The sequence below is a fragment of the Chenopodium quinoa genome, unplaced genomic scaffold (assembly GCF_001683475.1).
Source record: "Chenopodium quinoa cultivar QQ74 unplaced genomic scaffold, ASM168347v1, whole genome shotgun sequence".
Taxonomy (NCBI): domain Eukaryota; kingdom Viridiplantae; phylum Streptophyta; class Magnoliopsida; order Caryophyllales; family Amaranthaceae; genus Chenopodium; species Chenopodium quinoa.
In genome coordinates this window covers 10061230-10081056 of record NW_018745684.1, presented here as the reverse complement: position 1 = coordinate 10081056, position 19827 = coordinate 10061230, and the positions used below count along the sequence as shown (strand labels likewise).

At 30.7% G+C, this 19827-nt stretch overlaps 1 protein-coding gene across 1 annotated transcript; it reads left to right on the top strand.

Moving 5' to 3' along the window:
* Positions 1-3255: 3255 nt before the first annotated feature.
* On the top strand, positions 3256-3825 carry LOC110718062 (zinc finger protein ZAT9-like). Its single transcript, XM_021896866.1, has one exon. It carries the CDS (start codon positions 3256-3258, stop codon positions 3823-3825), a length of 570 nt encoding a protein of 189 aa, XP_021752558.1.
* Positions 3826-19827: the final 16002 nt, after the last annotated feature.

Here is a 19827-nt window from a genome sequence, read left to right as displayed (position 1 = left end):
ATTGTTGTTGGTGGATACTGTCTTCGGTTTTTTCTACACGGTAATTCGGTTTGCGTATAGCGTGTTTCGTAAGAAGTTTAAATCACAAATTATGCTATACCAAAGTTGTATTAAATCTTATGTTAGTGATTATTATTCGACGAAACACGTGTACATCGTAGTCGAGGCAGACAACACTGAAGGTTGAACTTGTTAGCCGAGGTTATCAGTGCCGCATTTGAACTTATTAGCCAATGTAAAGATACGGCCAAATGAAGTTACTCATAATCTCTGAAAGTAAAGTTTAATTTAACTTTTTAGTAAAAATAATCTAAGAAAGTAGTGTATGTTGTGATCATGTTACAATTACTATCTTTGTTTGATTTTGTATTAGAATTATTCTTGAAACAATGTAAGAAAGTAATATATGCTGTTGAGTAATGCCGAAACTTCTAGTTGTATAGTATGACAGATACCTCGTCCTCGTAAGTATTTTGGCTTACCACTTGCAAATTAACTTCGAGCTGTTTTAATAAACGAAATGTTAAAACAATAAACGTTTATTAGTTCAGGAAGTGGCTTATGTGGATTCTGTCTTCGGAGGCTCCAAACAACGTTGACATTAAGCCGAAGTAATGGAGTTACTGTAAATAACCCAAAAACCCAAGGATAAAATGGTCCGCACACTGTAGTTACTGTTCATGAGCATAGGAATTGTTCATAAGAGAGAGGGGGCAAATTCTCCTCTTAAGAGTTATCTCTTATGAACAGCTCCTCTGCTTAGGAACAGCAACTTCTTATGAACAGTAAGTATAGTGTGCGCACCATTTCACCCTCGGGTTATTGAGTTATTTACAATAACTTCGTTGCTTTGGCTTCAGTTTCGGCTTTGCCTTTTTCCTCTTTTTTTTTTCCCTCTATTCTTCCTTTCTCCCTCTTCTTCTTTACTCATTCTGAGCTCCTTTTCTTTGCTCTTTCCCCTTTTCTCTCTATTTGTTTCACTTGATTCAATCTCAATTTCATTCTCCATACATCCTTATTCTCTTTCTCTCTCCTCCATGAGCAGCGTACATGCTCATTGTCAAAATCTTTGTATAAAATTTATTTTCCACCTTAGTTATTAAATTCTTCTACTCTAAAATGAAATCCTCTTTTTCTTTATTGAGTCCCTGAACTATTTCATCTTTCTCTGTCAAACTTCTCCATTATTGCTTCTGTGAGACCTCCGTAACTTTTTCAATTATGGTCTAAGGAGGTTTTGAGGGACAAATGGGAACGTTCGAGAGATAAAGATGAATTAATTTAGGAACTAAACAAAGAGAAAGAGGATTTAGTTATAGAGCAGAAGAATTTAATAACTAAGGTGGAAAAAGCCAAAAATTGGTTATCTAAATTTGAGTGAGACATAAAAAAAATGATGTTCTTGGATATCGAAAAGAGGTGCTACATTTACAAACACCCAGTGTGGGAGAATTTGGATTCTGATTTAGAGATAATGGACTTTGTTTTGTGTGTCATTGTTGAAAAGAATGAAGCTTTTAGGCGTAGATGGTGAAATAGGTGGAGACAGAAGATAGAGAAAACGGTGGCTTAAATAATGGATGAAGTGATTAGGTTAAGAGGAGTGAGAAGGTGAATTGGTGGAATGAAGAGGCGTGATTTGACAATTCGATGAATGAACACAATAAGTATTAAGTATATATGCATGCATCTGGCAATAGGGATGCGGAAAAACACTTCGAAAATTGGAAAGTATAAATATAAGAAGTTATTTTCAAAGAGTATTTTTCATAATCTTATCTTAATTGATAATAAGTATCTAAATATTTAGTTTGATATAGATATAAGAAGATATTTTGAAGAAGTATTTTTTAAAATCTTATCATATTTATTATATATACAAATTTTTTGTTCCTATTTATTGTTAGCTGTTATTTTTCTATTTCAATATTTATCAAATATCCTATTTTAAATTTCTAATTTGTTTTTTATCCTTTTATTTTTTATGGATTTCATATCTGATTCTTGATTATTAATTGCGATTGATTTTGACTATTATAATTAGTCAAGTGTGGTTGTCAATTAAAACAAAATAGATTTATTTAATTTAGAGTGTATTGAGATGAATTTAGAAAATGTAACTATTTTACTCAAAATAGATTGAGGAATAATTATTATGAAACATATGAGAAAAGATCCTATATAGGATAGATGTAATTTAATTTATGTCATTAAAAAGAAGTTTTTGAAATTAATTAATATTTAAAATAAAGAATAGTCGTAATGTTCGGATGTCATCTGTAAAATTAAATACCCGAGAGAGTTGAAAGAAGGGTTGTTCTTTAACTATCCGTCTGAAACATTATAGCCGTGATCCATTACAGCAGAGGTAAGATATGAATATTTAATTTGAAGAGAAAAGCTAATCAACACTTATTATGGATTTTGAACTACTTTGACTAAATCCCAAATCCTAAACCCTAACCCTAAACCTTACTTAAGAGTTAATTACTCGTAAATTAATTATATTATATTATAATTTTTCATGTTGTACTTGTTTAACACCTCTTTATCTTTATATATTTTCTCTGCCATCGTTACAACTTGTGGGGTACTATTACGCGGTTTTGTAAATGTATGATGAAAACACGAACTTGAGAACTACACTTACATTCTACCCCAATTTATTACTAATGTTTACATCTACCGAATGGGTCATTATAGTTTTTGTTGTTATACCTTGTTTGCCTTGGATAGTATCCCTGGATCTTATACTCAGTGCATTAGCTCAGTAATGGCAAGTGATGTATTATATATACAGCGATCGTGTTCCACGTTAATTCAACTTATTAGTGAAATAATCTAAGTAAGTAATGTATATAGTGATCATGTTACAACAATCACCTTTTTTTGTTTTGCGTTTGTTGTTTCTCCTCACTTAAAAGAAGATCGCGCTCAAAAAAAAAAAAAAAAAAAAAAAAAATCAAAGTAAAAAAAATGGTGTAAATCAGCTTGGCGGAGGAATGTTTGTCACTTATTCATACGAGCTTCCTATCTCCACCTTCTCTCTCATATTAATTTCCGTGCAAAAATACAAAAAAAAAATACACTGCATGCAAAGTTCATCCCTTACTCTTACAGATTTCTGAAAAAAAAAAAGTACTAAATTTATAAGTCTTAAGCTTTATTTATATTACTACAACTTTGAAATTCGATATCTCTCTTTTTTTTCTTTTGAAGGTTAATTACTTTGTTTCTAAAGAAAGAGAAGAAAAAATGGTGAAGCGTAGATGTAGACTTTGTTTTAGGAAGTTTGTAAGTAGGAGAGTTTTAGAAAGGCACATGAGGTCTCACACGCTTGATCAATCAGTGTCACACTTTTTACCATCGGGTGATTCAGAACACGTATTTGCGACTCATAATTATGATGAATTTTCGGTAGTTGAACCGATTGGGTCATTGTCACTTGTTACTCCAGAACATAGAGAAAGTGCGACGGAGTTATTTAGGAAGAAGAATCATCCTACTCGAAAACGAAGATCAAAGCGAATTCTTTGTATAGCGGCTTCTTCAACTTCGATCGATTATCGTCACTTTAATTGTCAACAACGACAATATTATGTCCGGGGTTGTGGGAAATCGAGTGTGGTTGATGTTGAATTGGACTTGCCAATTAGTTCGACCACGGAAGTTACTTCCGAGGAAGACTTAGCTTTCTGCCTTATGATGATGTCAAGAGACAAGTGGAATAGCTATGTTAGTGAGCGTTCTATAATAACAACGAAGAACAAGATGAAATACAAGTGTGTTACTGGGGGTAACAGAGCGAGTTATAAGAGAATTTGAGTTATGAATCCGAGCAAAGAGTTGATAACACTAACGAAGACGAAAATCAAGCGGATGACGGATTGGATTCGACGATGATTAAAAGGGTTTATGGATGTCCGATTTGTCAAAGAGTTTTTGCTGCTGGACAAGCTCTTGGTGGTCACAAAACGTCTCAAATTCTTGTTTCAAATAATGGGATTGTTCATAAGAATAACTCACGTGATAATAGTAAGATAACCAATATTACTACTCGTCAGGAATCGTTGCCGAAAGGCAAAGAGGGGGAGGTCATGAGCGTTCGTACCATAAAATCGAAGATGATAAAGAAGGTCTACGAATGTCCGATTTGTCTAAGAGGTTTTGCTTATGGACAAGCTTTTGGTGGTCATAAAAGGTCTCATCTTCTTGTTCCGGATAATGAGGTGGATCATATCAACAACTTATTTGATAATTGTAAGATAACCACTAATACTACTCGTCAAGAATCATTATCGCAAGACGAAGAGGGTAAGGTCATAAGCGTCCGTACTGTAAAGTCGATGATGATAAACAAGGTTTATGAGTGTCCGATTTGTCTAAGAGCTTTTGCTTCTGGATAAGCTCTTGGTGGTCACAAAAGGTCTCATTTTCTTGCTTCGAAAAATAAGGTTGATCATAACAACAACTTACTCGATAATAGTAAGATAGCTAAGAATACTACTCGTCACAATTTGATAGATCTTAAACTTCCCACCTATTTTGAAGATGAAGATGATTTAGCCGTTTCTGACGTTCATTTATGATCTAGAAGTTTAAAAAGTTAAAAGGTAATTTTTTTTTTTTTAAAGGAAAAAGATTAGTATTGTTTTGGGAGATCTAGTTAGTATTGAGAACAAAATCTAATTTGTTTATATCATACTTAAAATTTAGTAAATTCTAAAATTAGTTTTTCCATTTCCCCGAAAAAAAAAACAAAAAAAAATGTAAATATTGAAATTAGTTTTTCTATTTCCCTGAGTTTGAAAGAAATTTTTTTTAAAAAAAAAATTTGATTATTGGTCATAAACGACGTTGACTATTACAACCAGTCAAATGTTGTCGTCAGTTTAAAGAGTTGATATTTATTTATCTCATACCAGAATTAAGAATTTAATTAATGTTTAACTTTTTAAGTCAAAATAGATAGAGGAATATTATGTAACCTAAATTTCATTCATATTTGGCTTTAAATTAAATATGTCACGTGTAAACGTATTTAAAATATTTTGACAACATATAAGAGTTGTATATATATAGAGTTTTTCCTCAACCATAACATTCAAACATAGTTCGTGAATCTTAAAGATGTATAGTAACATGCCATGTCATACTGTTATCTTTGGAGATGCATGTAGACATAAAAAAAAAATATATTATGTATGATGTTTTTTTTTTCGTTTTTTATTTTTGTTTATTAATATCTCTATGAGTATTATTTTAGGTACTTCCAGAAGAATGGAATTTTCTGTCGTCTGAAGTTGGTACTACTGTGGAAGTCCTTCGAGGTCCTAATAGTCGTATATGGCATGTACAGTTAGTGTTAGTTAGTGAAGATACCAAAAGTATTATGTGTCTTGGTACAGGGTGGGCAAGTTTTGTTAATGAAAATGACTTGGTTGTTGGTGAAATGATGTTTATTTTATTATGCCGGTGATAGGACATTTTATGTTAGGGTTTTTTCTCCGGATATGGTTGAAAGATTCTAATATGGAACCTATGTTAAAAGTTCAGAATATTTGAATTTATGTAATTTTATATTTGAACTCGATGAATAAAGTTTTGTTAAAAGTAATTTTAAATTTAAATATGTATATAACATTGTTAAAATATTTTGTTGTATATATTTAAAATAAATGTTGGCTACTATTTTTTTTTTTGCCGAAGCTACTTATGGATACGGTTATCTTGAATGCATAAAGTTGTATATTTAAATAGTTAGCTTTGTCACCGGGTTCATTTGTATGAACGTTTGTAATTTTGGTCAGAAATTGTACTTTACAGTTGTTGAATTTCGGTAAAAGTTACTTGAAACGCTGAATCAACATGTTTCCGAGTGTAACGGTCTTGAGTCTTATATAATGATTAAAGCTTTGCCGAGGCCGACTGTAAGATTCTTTTGTCGATACGTTTATTGTTTTAATTAATATCTTGTTGATTGATATTAACTTTAATAAATTATTAGATAAAGTGGGAAGTTCTTCCCAAGATTGTCATCAACGACAAAGCAAACGCCAGCGTCTTTTGGGACGAACTTCAGTTGCTAAGAAAAATTATACAAAGGGTATGTATTATACTTTCAGACTATGATGATTGTTTAAACTGGTTAAGTTAACGTCCGAATACTGATGTAATATATTATGTGCTGTTATTTATTTGGTTTTTTTGGTCTTGTCTGGGTTTTGGTAGTTGTACCTCTTGCTGCATCAGGGCAAGCTCTACAAGATGGTCCTTTTATGCTTGATGATGCAGAGTCTTGTTTGCATTGTGCTGCAAAGAAATTCATGTACGAATCCCCACACTTTTGTTGCTGCAATGGACAAGTTGTGATTGCTGCTAATGAATTTCCTGATGAATTATGTCGTTTGTATATATCACAAGAAGAATATAATTTACTTCGGCTCACAAATTAAGTAATGGTGCTGAGTATGTGGTTGATGAATTATGGCTTTAAATTTATGATTAAAGGTTTGCCGAGGCCGAGTGTAAGATTCTTTTTGTTGATCAATATTTTAATCTTTTTTGCCGAGATGTACTGAATCATCCTTATTTCGGCCGACAACATTCAGTTGCCGGAATGTAGGCGAAGTTTTTCTCTTTAAGGTTTCTAAATCAAGGTAATCCAATGACCAACGGCATTAGCCGAGGTCCAAGCATAAACTTTTTTTTTGTCTTTTTTATTATAACATATATACCTTTTTTTTTCCGGTGGCCAACATGTAGTGGCCGAAGCATAGCCGTCGTTTCTTTCTGAAGGTTTCGGAATCAAGGTAATCCAGTGGCCGACGACATTAGCCGAGGTCTAAGCATCAATGATTCATAGTTGTAAGGCTGGAATTTTTTTTTTAGTTTTTTTTAGATACGGTAATTAGGTCTTTGTACAGCGTGTTTAATAAGAAATTTAAATTATAAATTATATTATTTCAAAACAGTTATTTAAAATATTATTTAAGTAAATAACACTAATTAAGGTAAATTGGACTCAGTAAAAGCAACTTTGAGCTGCTGAAACCAAAACGTTTCTGAGCTAAAGTGCCTTGGATAAATCGTGCCGTGCTGGGACACCTAATGATACATCCTAGCACACGTGGCAAGCGGGCTGGGTTATTACATGTCGCGGGGTAGTCTATTATTTTTACTATTAATTAATTAATTTATAATTTAAATTTCTTATATTAATAAATCAATTATTAATCTAAAAAAGGGGGAAACAACAATAATTATACTGCGTTGTAGCAGAATTTAGAAAGTTCTAGTTTCCATCTTATGTCATAAATAGGCTTAACTCTTGTAAGATTATTCATTCACAAATATCTTACAATGAAATTTCTTTGATTCTGTTTAAATAGTATAATTATATTATTTATAGTTCCTTATATTATCATGATTCTTTTAATTGTTTTTATCGCTTTTACTTTTATAATTTTTTTTAATTATCTTTATTATTATGAGTTGTTGGGGGTCAAAAGTTCGTGCCGCCCGCAAAAGAGCTGAATTTTAGGTATGTCGGCTGTGAATGGTATTAGATTAGTTTTGATTTTAGTTTAAATAGTAAAAGTAATGTATACAGTGATTGTGTTTCATGTTTGTTCAAATTATTAGTGAAATAATATAAGTAAGTAATATATATGGTTACTGTGTTACAATTATTACCCTTGTTTGTTTTTGTATTAGAATTATCCGTGAAATAATCTAAGAAAGTAATATATTATGGTTGAAAATTCTTCCTCGATATTATTACAGCACACAGCTTGCAGTCGTTGGGACCCAGAAAATGCAGCTGTAAACCGCCGAAATAAAAATATTTTCGAGTTCAAGTATTTTAGTTGTTATACAAAAGCTGAAGTTTTGAACTGCAGTTATGAGCTTTTTTGAACGGACGTCTAAAGCTTCATGTTGTGTCTAAAATATGATCTTCGACGCCGAGTTTTTTTCATCATTTTTCAGCTTAACGTCTTTAGTTGTCGTGGTGTCGATGAAGTAGTGCTAACATACGGAAGTAGGTATTTCGGATACAGATGTTACTTGTCTAGGATTGCGGTTGTTTAAAATTTGAAAGTAATGTATACTGTGTTTGTATTTCATGTTAATTCAACTGATTAGTGAAATAATGTAAGTAATGATTCAAAGTCCGATGGTAGTCGTTGAGGTTTAACTCATAACCATTCATTGTTAAAATGCTGGAGTAAAGTTTTTTTGGGTAGATTTGTTTAATTATTTGTTAATGGTATTTTTTGGTGATAAACTTCCGTCTACTCTGTAGTGATTTCTAATAACATTTACTGTTGTATGTGTTCTTAGAAAACTTACTATTAATTTAGATTCTCCAACAATCCTATGCTGGAGCAAAATGTTCTCGAAAACATTGTTTAAGAGACACTAACGTAAACAGTTTAAGACAAAATATAACTTCTAAACAAAGGTAAGCCATGGGAGAAGACAGGATTCCCAAGCAATTTGATTAATCTTATACCCCAGATTCTGGTTATATCATTGTTTTGGATCCTTCGTGGCAGCTTCATTACCTTCATTTGCACTCTGCTCTGCTGTTGTGAAACGGAGTATTTTTGGAGCTGTACTTTTGGCACAATCCAAGCTGCTCTTGGTGTCTCCAATGGGTGATGGAGTTACCGGAGAATGCTTGGTTCCACTCATGCGAGTACGGCAGAGCTCTGTCCATTCAACAGTTGAAATCTTTGAAGTGTTGACAATTTCAACATTGTCGATAGCATCATTACGGCTTCCATCTGATATAATAATACCTGTGAATAGAGACGTATACATATAAATTGTCGTGAGTGGCTTTTGAATATTGTACAGAGATTTATTATTTTAATGTAAAATATGTGGTAAAACAGGTACCTTTTGATGACATCGGGGTCTGTGGGAAATGTATTTCCGAAATTTTGTTTTTCCCTTTGTCCTTTCCTTCTAAAGTTGGTGTTTTATCGTGTGTAGATTCAACATTTAATTCTACTATATCAACCGCAGAACTCTCTTGGTGTTCTGTTGGCGTAAACTCTTCACCCTTATTCAAATTTGAATATTCAATTTCATTATTTTTTCCAACCGTCACTTTTGTTGGGTCTTTTTTAGATACATCTTCGTCGGTTCCAATAGCTTTGAGTGACCATTCCAACACGCCACTTGAACCAAGGGAATTGGATGGACCGAGGTTGAAGAAAGTGGATTTTTTGCGGAGCTTTTCTTCAATTTCTTGAAAGGTAACCACATCATCCTAGATAATGCAATTGAAATAAGCATACGCGTCACTAATTGATGTAGAACATTATAAGTAGATGTTTAAAAGCGGCTGACATTTATATGTAAAATATAATAATTGTATTATGTAAAAGAGTCGTCCAAAATCCTTCATAGATTTTATTTCAGCGGCGGATTTTCCAAATAATTTTTCCGTGTCATTATTGAACGATGCCAATGTTATTGAATCTGTTACATCAACCGCTTCAAATTTGAAAGCAACCCTGTATATAATTCAAAAATGGTAAAGTCATTAGCAAGGTATCTATTGTATAATGTGAATTTAATAACTGTATTTAGATATTTAGTTATAAAGCACTGTCAATAAGTGATACTTGATAACATCATATGTAATACTTTAATATATTTAAATCATATATCAGGGTATTATTAAATTCCATCTCTATCTCATTCCATAGAATTTGGAATTTAACAAACCTTGGACTTGAAATACAATTTCTGTTGTCACACATAATGCACGTGAATTGCCTCCCTTCTGGAAAGCTGCATTTTCTTCCACAGAAAGAACAACTCGTGTAGATAGACAAATACGTTGTCTAGAGCAGCATTTGGAATAGTTGCCTGAATCCAATGTCTTTCTTCCATTAATGCGTTTGCAGCCTGCATGAATGCATCGAGATGATATTAATACTATATGGTCCTATGTAATCACTTAACGATTTTGTATACCTTTTTTCCTTAAGTTCTTCAATTGTCTTCATGGATTGTTGTTGGGTGGAATCCCTTATTTGTAAAACTCTCGCTTGCTTATCTTGTAGTAGTTGTTTTTGGACAACTACCTTGTAAATATATAAAGTATCAGTGTCGAACAAACAGTCTCTATACATTAGTATCCGTAGTTATTATAATTACCATTCACGTAACATATTCGCCCTATCTCCTTTAGGGTCGTGAATAATTCTTGTAGACATGGTAGTTGACAAGGCAAATGCTGAAAAGCAAATGATATGTTAGCGTTTAAAATTCTAGATTAACATTAAGTAACTTGCTTTGTTCTCTAATTTTTTCAAAGGAGTTTGACCTCTACGAGGATTTTGTTTTAGTGCTGTGAATTCGACTACCGTGAATCTTTCGGCCCAAAAGTTAAGCGCATCACTCGCAGTCCCTGAGAGGTCATTCCATGCAGAGATAGTCAATGGCTGGTTATGTCTGTAACATAGGTAGAGTTTGTTAGTTAAGTATCTGTATAGACTGAATAATAATGTTGGAAAGCAATTTTATGGTTATTTTCTTTACGTTTGGTCTGTAATAACAATTTCTCGGACATAGCCTTGAGTATTGTATCTGGAGTTGATATGCCGTGCTGCTTCTTCTACAAATAATATCACACCCAATACATCTGTACATTTACCAAGGAAAAATAACATAAGGATAGTTATAAACTATCGTATCTTATAATTTGAAGTACGTACTATTATAAAGGGAATAACTAAAAACAAGAAAAGATCATCTATAATTCCAGGAAATTGTATAATTTAATTAGAAAGTTCTGTTATCAAAATAAGGTTTAAATTGTATACACATATGTGATAGAATATAAGTAATTAAGCATGTGTAGGATAATACCGTATCTTCCATCAGCAATTTCCAATTTCGGGATTGAAGCTATTGACTGATATTGTGGTTCTACATAACCAGTTTCAGGGCAAACAGGCTAAACAACTGTCCAGTGATTGAAATTAAGTTGATATGGTAGTTGATCATTGGAAGTACGATATTGATTTTCTAATGTCTTGACAGTTGCGTTAGAGATCTCATACTCTCCATTGTATGCAATGGCTTCATCATATGCTTTAACTTGATCTCCAAAAAGAGTGACACGTATCTTGTTATTCTAAAAAAAATATAGATATGGGTTATTAATCAATATATTGTCATTTATTTATAATGATATTTATTATATAGCCATCTAAAGACAACATGCATCATTTTATCGTCATATACACAGACATTATTAGAGAAATTAAAGTTTCTACAGTAGCAATAGTAATAGCAGTAACAACAGTAATATTTGTGGTGTCAGCCGAATCACTTGTAGCAGTTCCAACAACATCAGTAGCTGATACATCATGCACAGTAGCAGCGGATGGAACTACTACAGATGTATTTGTAGTATTTATAGCAGTATTAACAACATTTGATAAGTAGACACGTTGTAGTATTAACGGCCGAAACGTTATTGGCCGAAACATTTCTATTAGCAACAATTTATTTCAAAGGTACCAGTATTAAATAATATAATAATAATTTAGTATTTTGTGTATTAATGATACGAATGTGTCACAGATTAGTATAAAACCGAACTGGACTTAGGAAAACATGCAGCCGAAACTAAAATGCAAATCTTAGTTGTAAATACGATTACGTTCAGAATAAAAATATTTTCAGTTATTGATATAACGATCTAAGTACCGGCGGTAATCGTAATTGCTATTGCAATCGAGAACACTGCAAGAGTGTCCGTAACAGCGTTGGTGTGAAAAAAAATACCTCTTTTTTCAGTATAGAATACAATAATTGTGTGTTTTGTATATTAATGAAATAAATATCTCATATAATTGAGCAATTTGTATAATACTACGCTATAAAAGTAATATCATTACAAATAAGTAAAACGAAAAAAAAAGAATCATTTTATGATTTTTTTTTCTTTTTTTTTTAAAAAAAATAAATAAGTTTAAACCCGATATAATATAATACTCGTGATTAATAATATTCTTAAGTAGTACAATAACATGACCTGTAAAAAACATAATATACCTTTTCATCTAGTAAATATAATGTTTGAAAGATTGTTGCTTTGGAGTTGGAAGACATTCTTTGTCTAGCTTTTTCTACAACTTTCACTTTGACAGTGAAATTAATTGAATTAGGATTTAGCTCATCAAGATATACTCGTTCTGTTTTCATCCTGAACGTAAAAAAACGAAAAAAGTGATAGAAATATAATGTTTATACAAAATTTGAATACTCTAGCATTTTGTAGGTACTACTACTAATAAAATTCATGCATTTTTTATAAAATGAAATGCAGTAAACATGTTTTTTTTTGCATGAGATGTTTGTAATTTTGTATAAATAAGAACCGTATGAATAGTATATATGTTAAATGGATCAAGAAGATTAGATGTTTGTTTTTTTTTTCTTTCTATTTTCACCTTGTAATCCAATCTTCTACGAACACGGTAAGCTTTGTTGTAGATTTGATGGTTTTTTTTGAAACTGTTTTTAGGAGAACTGAAGTAAATTTCTATTTGTTTTGAAAAGTGCAGTTGATTATGAAGTTGATGTATTCCTATATAACGTAAAATGTAGTGGCATGCAAATGAATAAAACGTAAATCTTTTTCTTTTTTTAAAAAAATAGCAAAATTGTTGTTAAATATTTTGTAAAATACCAAAAATATTTAATTATTAAATAAGAGTAAAATGTAGTTATGATTACATTTAGAATAAGGTACATTTTTAAAATGGCAATTTCTGGTCATCTATCGTATTTTTTTTTAATAGTTAATTAATTTTATTCTATTACTATAGCTGTTTTTTCTTCAAAAATAGTAAATATCTTTGTTTCTATTTTTATAGATATTATTGTAAGTACTTTTAGAAGAATCAACTCTAAGAAGTTCTTTAAGTTCTTAATAGCAGTGCATGACCCATGCATGTCTTTAAGTTCCTAATTTGTATTTTGAAAATTGTTGGGAAAACTTTGTTGACGAGAATTTTGTGGTTAATGATTAAATAATTAATGTTGATCTTGCATTACCACCTCAATTAAGGTACAATGTTGGTAGAGGTGCATGACGAAACACCACAAAAATAAGCTTTCAATATCAAACAAAGTTTTCATATAGACCTTATTTTATAGGGTTAAATAATGTGATAAAGGTCTGAAGACTTGATAATATTGAACATGTACAAAAATTTGAGTAAATATAAACGTATGTAATTTTATATTTGAATTTTATTAATAAAACATTATAAGAGGTCGTTTGATATTTAAATATATATTTCACATTGTTAAAATATCTTGGGTTTTCATATTAAGTATAATCAATAACCATAATGCCCATTTCTATTAGCTGTTGTGTCGATTAATTATAGTGTTCTATAATGTGGTACAAATATCGGTGATTATTGCTATTTAATATTGTTTCGAGTGTTCTTGTTATATAATAATTACACTTATATATAGTGTGTTTCATAAGAATTTTGAATCATAAATTATGTTATTTCAAAGTAGTTGTTTAAAATCATATTTGTTAAATAATTAAACTAATTAATTAAAATATATTAAATTTTGAAATGATGGTTATTAAACAAATTAACCTAATATGACCTTTAGATTCTTCGATTTAAGTTTAACAAATTAAATAATTAAACTAATTAATTAAAATAAATTAGATTTTGAATGTTTCGTTGCAGTTAGATTTTTTTTTTTTTTTTTTTTTTTGTAAATCTCATTCTAATTTCAAAGTCTATTAAATACTATTATCGCATTATTCTTGCCATTTACATGCATATCAACACGTGTAATTTTTTACTGTATTCATTAAATTGTCGAACCTCATTGATTCACTCCATTTTTTCGTTTTCTCACTCATTTTAAATTGTCATTTCATCCATTATTCAAGCCTTTTTCTTTCTCTGTTTTCCTTATTTATACACCTATTCCACCTTCATTTCAACATTTAATTTTTTTTTTAGCAATGACGTTCAAGAGAAAATCCATTGCTTCTAGTTCGTCGTCTTCCCACAGTAGGTACTTGTAAATGTAGCATCTCTTTTGTAATACGGTTGTCGACAGATATATAAATCCTCTGATATACCTGTATTTGGAAAGAGATGCTATATTTCATGTACCCGGTGTGAGAGAATCTTATCAGCTATATAGTACCCTTTTTTTTTCTCTCTCTTTTTTTTTTTAATATATAGTTTTTTTAAACATGTATATTAATACTATAGTCAAATACACGACATTTCGTTTTTTAAATAATATGTGATAACCCTTGAAAAAAAAGAAAAATATGTAATAATTGCTGAGTATGGATATGGTCGGCTGTTATATGTATTTGTAGCTGTCCTGTTTCTAACAATGCTCTAACACCATTTTTTCTTTTTCCTTCTTTTTCATTTGTATCCCAACTTTTTCACTTATCTCTTTCTTTCAACTTTGATAAACAGTTTAGGAATGGCGAGCACTGATAGTACTGCAACTTTTGGAGAAGTTTTCAATCCTCCTGCGTGGAAGCCAACTACAGGGAACTCTAATAAAGAGAAAAATTTAAGTTTTCTACTGTATTTTGCTAGTACAACAAAGAAGATGAATAGTTATTTTGAGAACCTGTTGCAAAACACCACAAACATGGAGCTGAAATTTGAGAAAGGAGAATCGAGTAGAGAACCAAGTAGTAAAAGAAAGGGACACGCTAATGATGCCGAAAGCCACCCAAAAGTGATTATTATTGAATCATATGAAATTGGGGAAAAGCGTGATCTGGCGAACGAACTTGTATCTAGGGAAGTAGGTGAGAGCGATAAAGTGTGTGGTTCTAAATTCTGAATACGGGAATTGCAATGTATAAAAGAATAAGTTGTGATTAAAGTCTGGAGCAATGGATCTAAAATACAAAGGTTCATCTAGGTTTTATTTGTTTTTTTTTTTAAATTAGTTAAATTATAAGAACAGTTATGAAATAATATTTTTTTAATTTTTTATATTTAAATTGTTTTTTTATTAATTACCGAGGTTTAATGAAAGCGTTTCAGTTGTTAGTACCGTCTAAAAAGTTGTTTTGTACAGTTCAAATACTATTGTCGAGGTTTGTCGAAATTAATTCACCTCACAACCTTTGTTGTATAGTTTGTGCCGAAGATATTTGGAATTGTTGAAACCATCATTGTGTTATCGAGGTAGGGAATTTTAAGTGGGATTAAAGACGCAATGCTTGAAGGTTTAAATCTCGAAACAAAGTTTAAAGTCAACGTTATGGTCAAAATTGCATTTATATACATAAATTTTATAATAATAACATCATAAAGTTAATTCATAACGGGTATTTCAAAAATTTACCCGTATGATCTCCATCATATATTAGAGATATCATTTTACCGTTTCCATCAATTAAAACCGAACGGTAAAAAATTTTCAACTATTGTAATTTGACGAAAGCGTTATAGTAATCAAAGTTGTTTAAAAAGCAGTTTTGTATAACTCAAGAACTATTATCTACGCTTACTGAAATTTATTCTGTAATTTTCGGTCAACGCAAACACCATAGTCAAGATATACCAAACACATTTACGTATTGTCTATAATATCCGAGACATGTTCGGTTTTAAGGGCTTACGGATTCAACACGTAGTCAAGATTAAGAAACAAGACTCAGTAATTCAAGGTTAAAAACCGAAACGAAGTTTGTAGCTAATTACTATAGCCGGAGTTCCAAATTTATGCAATCATATTATAATATAATAAAATTAATTTACAAATATTACTTTTTAAATTTACCACACGATCAATTTTATATTTTATAGATACTATTTTACCCTTTCTATTAATTAAAATAAAATTACAATATTTTGGCGTACGCTGAGGTTTGCCGAAAGGGTGTACATAGATAGTATTATCTTAAAAGAGGTTATGGGTAGTTCAAATATTACTGACGATTTTTACCGAACGTGTTATCAATTTTTATACCTTAAATAATATCCAAAGATTTTGAAGTTTTCCTTTTTAGCTCGATTTTTAAACTAATACCTCTGATGTTAAGCATTCAGAATTCAAAATTTATAATGTTAAAGTTTTAAACCATGCGTTTTTTCCAAAAGTTAAGTTGTGTTATTAATGGTAATTATCCTGCACCATCGAGTGATACCGAGCTGTTTTTTTGGCCTAAATTGTATGAAAATCCAATTTGGATATAACTTTATTGGTTAGTAATGTTAGTTACATAGTATATAGTTGAATATTTGCATAAGAATCATTGCTATAAAATTTTGTTTTCAATATACAAAACCATTATAAAACACATTAGTATACAACAGTTACGTATTTTCTTTTTTTTTTTTACGTATAATTTTTCTTTTTTTTTTACCATTAGATTATTGTTTTCAACATGCTTTTGTTCCGTTCCTGAGCGTGTCTTTGGCTTCGAGATTGGCTGCGCGACTTGCGGATTCATAACACCTGCTATTGATATAGAGCTTTGTTCAATTGTAATTATTCAAACTGTTAACTATTTCCGTTGTAATTTTCCTTTTTGTAGAGATTTGGGTTCGGTGGACTTATTTCCGTGTGGTCCATTATTATTTTTTTAAAATGTAGGGAGCCAGATAAAAGGATAAACAACTAATAAAAAGTGATGGAGACAGAAATTACGAAAGATTACTATCAAAGAATGTCATCATAAAAAAAATAAAAATTTTAACAATTTTACATAAAATGTGACAATCATTCATAACTATGAAGATATTTCGTAAAACATGTGTTTCGGATGCCATAGTGACTTCCACGTTGTACAGCTAAGTGATGCTTCTGCTAAACTACTACCTGAACCGTTCCTCTTTATAATATGCTTAAAATGTGATAATAATTCACAATGATGAAGGTATATCCATAAACTTGCATTTCGGCTAGTGTGTTATCTTTCATGATACAAAGCAAAGTGGTCCTTCTGTTAAATTGCCTCCTGAACTATGACTCATAATCATGTCGCCCATATCAGTTGTTACGATTTATACTTATGCATCTCTTCCTTCTATAATGCATCAAGTCGAACCTCTACTATTGAGTACCAACTTGAGAGGCATTATCTTTGATCACTACATGCAATTTTTTTTATTTCAGCCACGAGAGTACTTTCTTAGGAATTCCCCCTCTCTCGTACGAACATTACCTTCTCTTATGAACAATAGGATCAGTGCCCGGACGGTTATACACTCGGCTTTTTGTTAAATTATTTCCGGTTTTGCCCTTATCCTTTGTATGAGGCTCCTTCCAAATTGATATTCCTCATGGCTCTAGGACTGAATAATTCATGATCATCCTCTGTTAGTTGTCTAAAGTTACAAGCTCCATATTCTTGAAACATTAGTAACTATTCATGATCATCTCAAAAACTTTCACATTGGGTACCTGTAAATATAGCATCTTTTTAAAATCTAATTACATAATCTTGGTTATTTCACCCTCTAATTTCGATGACTAATTTTCGGCTTTTTCTTATTCAGCTTTTTTTTTTTTTTTGTTTTTTTTTTGCGGAAGCTTTAGAAATAGAGGAATGGGGAAGTTCAAAGGAAAGAGATAAGACAGTTTAGGAACTAAACAAAGAGAAAGAGGATTTAGTTATAGAGCAGAAATATTTTCGCAAGTAAGATGAAAGAAACCGAAAATTGATCATTGGAATCGCTAAAACAATTTGGAAACTGTTATGTTAACAAACAACCAGTTTGGGGGGATTTGATTGATGATATAGAAATAATGGACTTTGTTTTGGGTGTTATTGTTACAAGAATGAAATTTTGAGATGTAGATGGAGAAATAGGTGCATAGAAGATAGTGTAAACGTTTGTTTAAATAATGGATAAAGTGATTAGGTTAAGAGGAGCGAGAAGATGAAAAGGTGGAGTGAAGACAATAAGTATTAACTACCGATACATGTATTTGATAATAGGGATGCATGAAACACTTTACACATTGGAAAGGTGCTAACATAAATATAAGAAGTTATTTTGAAAAAGAATTTAACAATATCTTATTGTGTTATTTTGGAAATTGTTATTTTGAAAAAGAATTTGGAAATAATGCAAAAACAGTTTGGAAAATGCTATTTTGAAAACGTAAAAACAATATAGGAATAACGTAAAAAGAATTTGGAAATTGTTACTTTGAAAAAGAGTTTACCAAACACTTTAAAATCTCTTTGGTAAGAAATTCATAAGAGAAAGAATTTGTAAATACTATTGTCGAGGTTTGTCGAAATTAATTCATCTCACAACCTTTGTTGCATAGTTTTTGCCTAAGATATTTGGAATTATTGAAACCGTCGTGTTATCGAGATAGGGAATTTTAAGTGGATTAAAGCCGCAGTGCTTGAAGGTTGAAATCCCGAAACAAAGATTTAAGTCCACGTTATAGTCAAAATTGCATTTGTATACATAAATCTTATAATAAAAATATAATAAAGTTAATTCATAACGGTTATTCCCAAAATTTACCACATGATCTCCATCATATATTAGAGATATCATTTTACCGTTTTCATTAATTAAAAAACTGAACGGTAAATTTTTTTCAACTATTTTAATTTTCCGAAAGCGTTATAGTAATCAAAGTTGTCTAAAAAGCAGTTTTGTATGACTTAAGAGCTATTACCTATGCTTACTGAAATTTATTCTACTCGCAAACTTTGAATTATAAGAACCAGCCGACGTTAGTTTGAGCTGCTGATTTCGACTCCGAGATGGAATATTTAAACTTAATTAGAATTTAAGTTATTTAATTTCATCACCCATATTTTTGTTTTCTTTTTTTTCAAATTATTGAATTATACTGTATAGGTGGGAGCACCTTTAACAGGTAATACGAAGCTATCATAAACCAATTTGATATCGTAAATCGATATACACGATCTTTTTTTCGCAATAACTTGAACTATCCTTTTAAAATTGAGGATTATTTTATTAAAAAAGAGGGAAATTTTGATTACTTAAAGTAAACTAAATTTATAATAAAACAACAAAGAAGGAAAATGATTACACCTTGTCAATCACGTAAATTTACCGATGGTGTGGTAATAATCAGCACTGTCTGGAAAATTTTCGGTCGACGCAAACACCGTAGTCAAAATATGCCGAACACATTTACGTATTGTCTGTAATTTCCGAGACATGTTCGATTGTAATGGCTTACAGATTCAACATGTAGTCAAGATTAAGAAACAAGACTCAGTAATTCAAGGTTTAAAACCGAAACGAGCTTGTAGCTAATTACTATAACTGGAGTTCCAAATTTATATAACCATATTATAATATAATAAAATTAATTTACAAATATTACTTTTTAAATTTCCCACATGATCTATTTTATATTTTATAGATACTATTTTACCTTTTACATTAACTAAAATTAAATTACAATATTTTGGCGTGCGTTGAGGTTTGCCGAAAGGGTTTAAAAACAGAGTATTATCTTAAAAGTAGTTATGGGTAGTTCAAATATTACTGACGATTTTTACCGAATGTGTTATCAATTTTTTATACCTTAAATAATATCCAAAGATTTTGAAGTTTTTCTTTTTAGCTCGATTTTTAAACTTTAAGCATTTAAAATTCGAAATTTATAATGTAAAGTTTTAAGCCATGCATTTTTTCCAAAAGCTAAGTTGTGTTATTAATGGTAATTATCCTGCACCATCGAGTGATACCGAACTGTTTTATTGTCCTAAATTGTATGAAAATCAAACTTGGATATCACTTTATTTGTTAGTAATGTTAGTTACAT

What these genes read in the sequence shown, in the direction of transcription:
- LOC110718062 (XM_021896866.1), top strand. Translation starts at nt 3,256, where the DNA reads ATGGTGAAGCGTAGATGTAGACTTTGTTTTAGGAAGTTTGTAAGTAGG.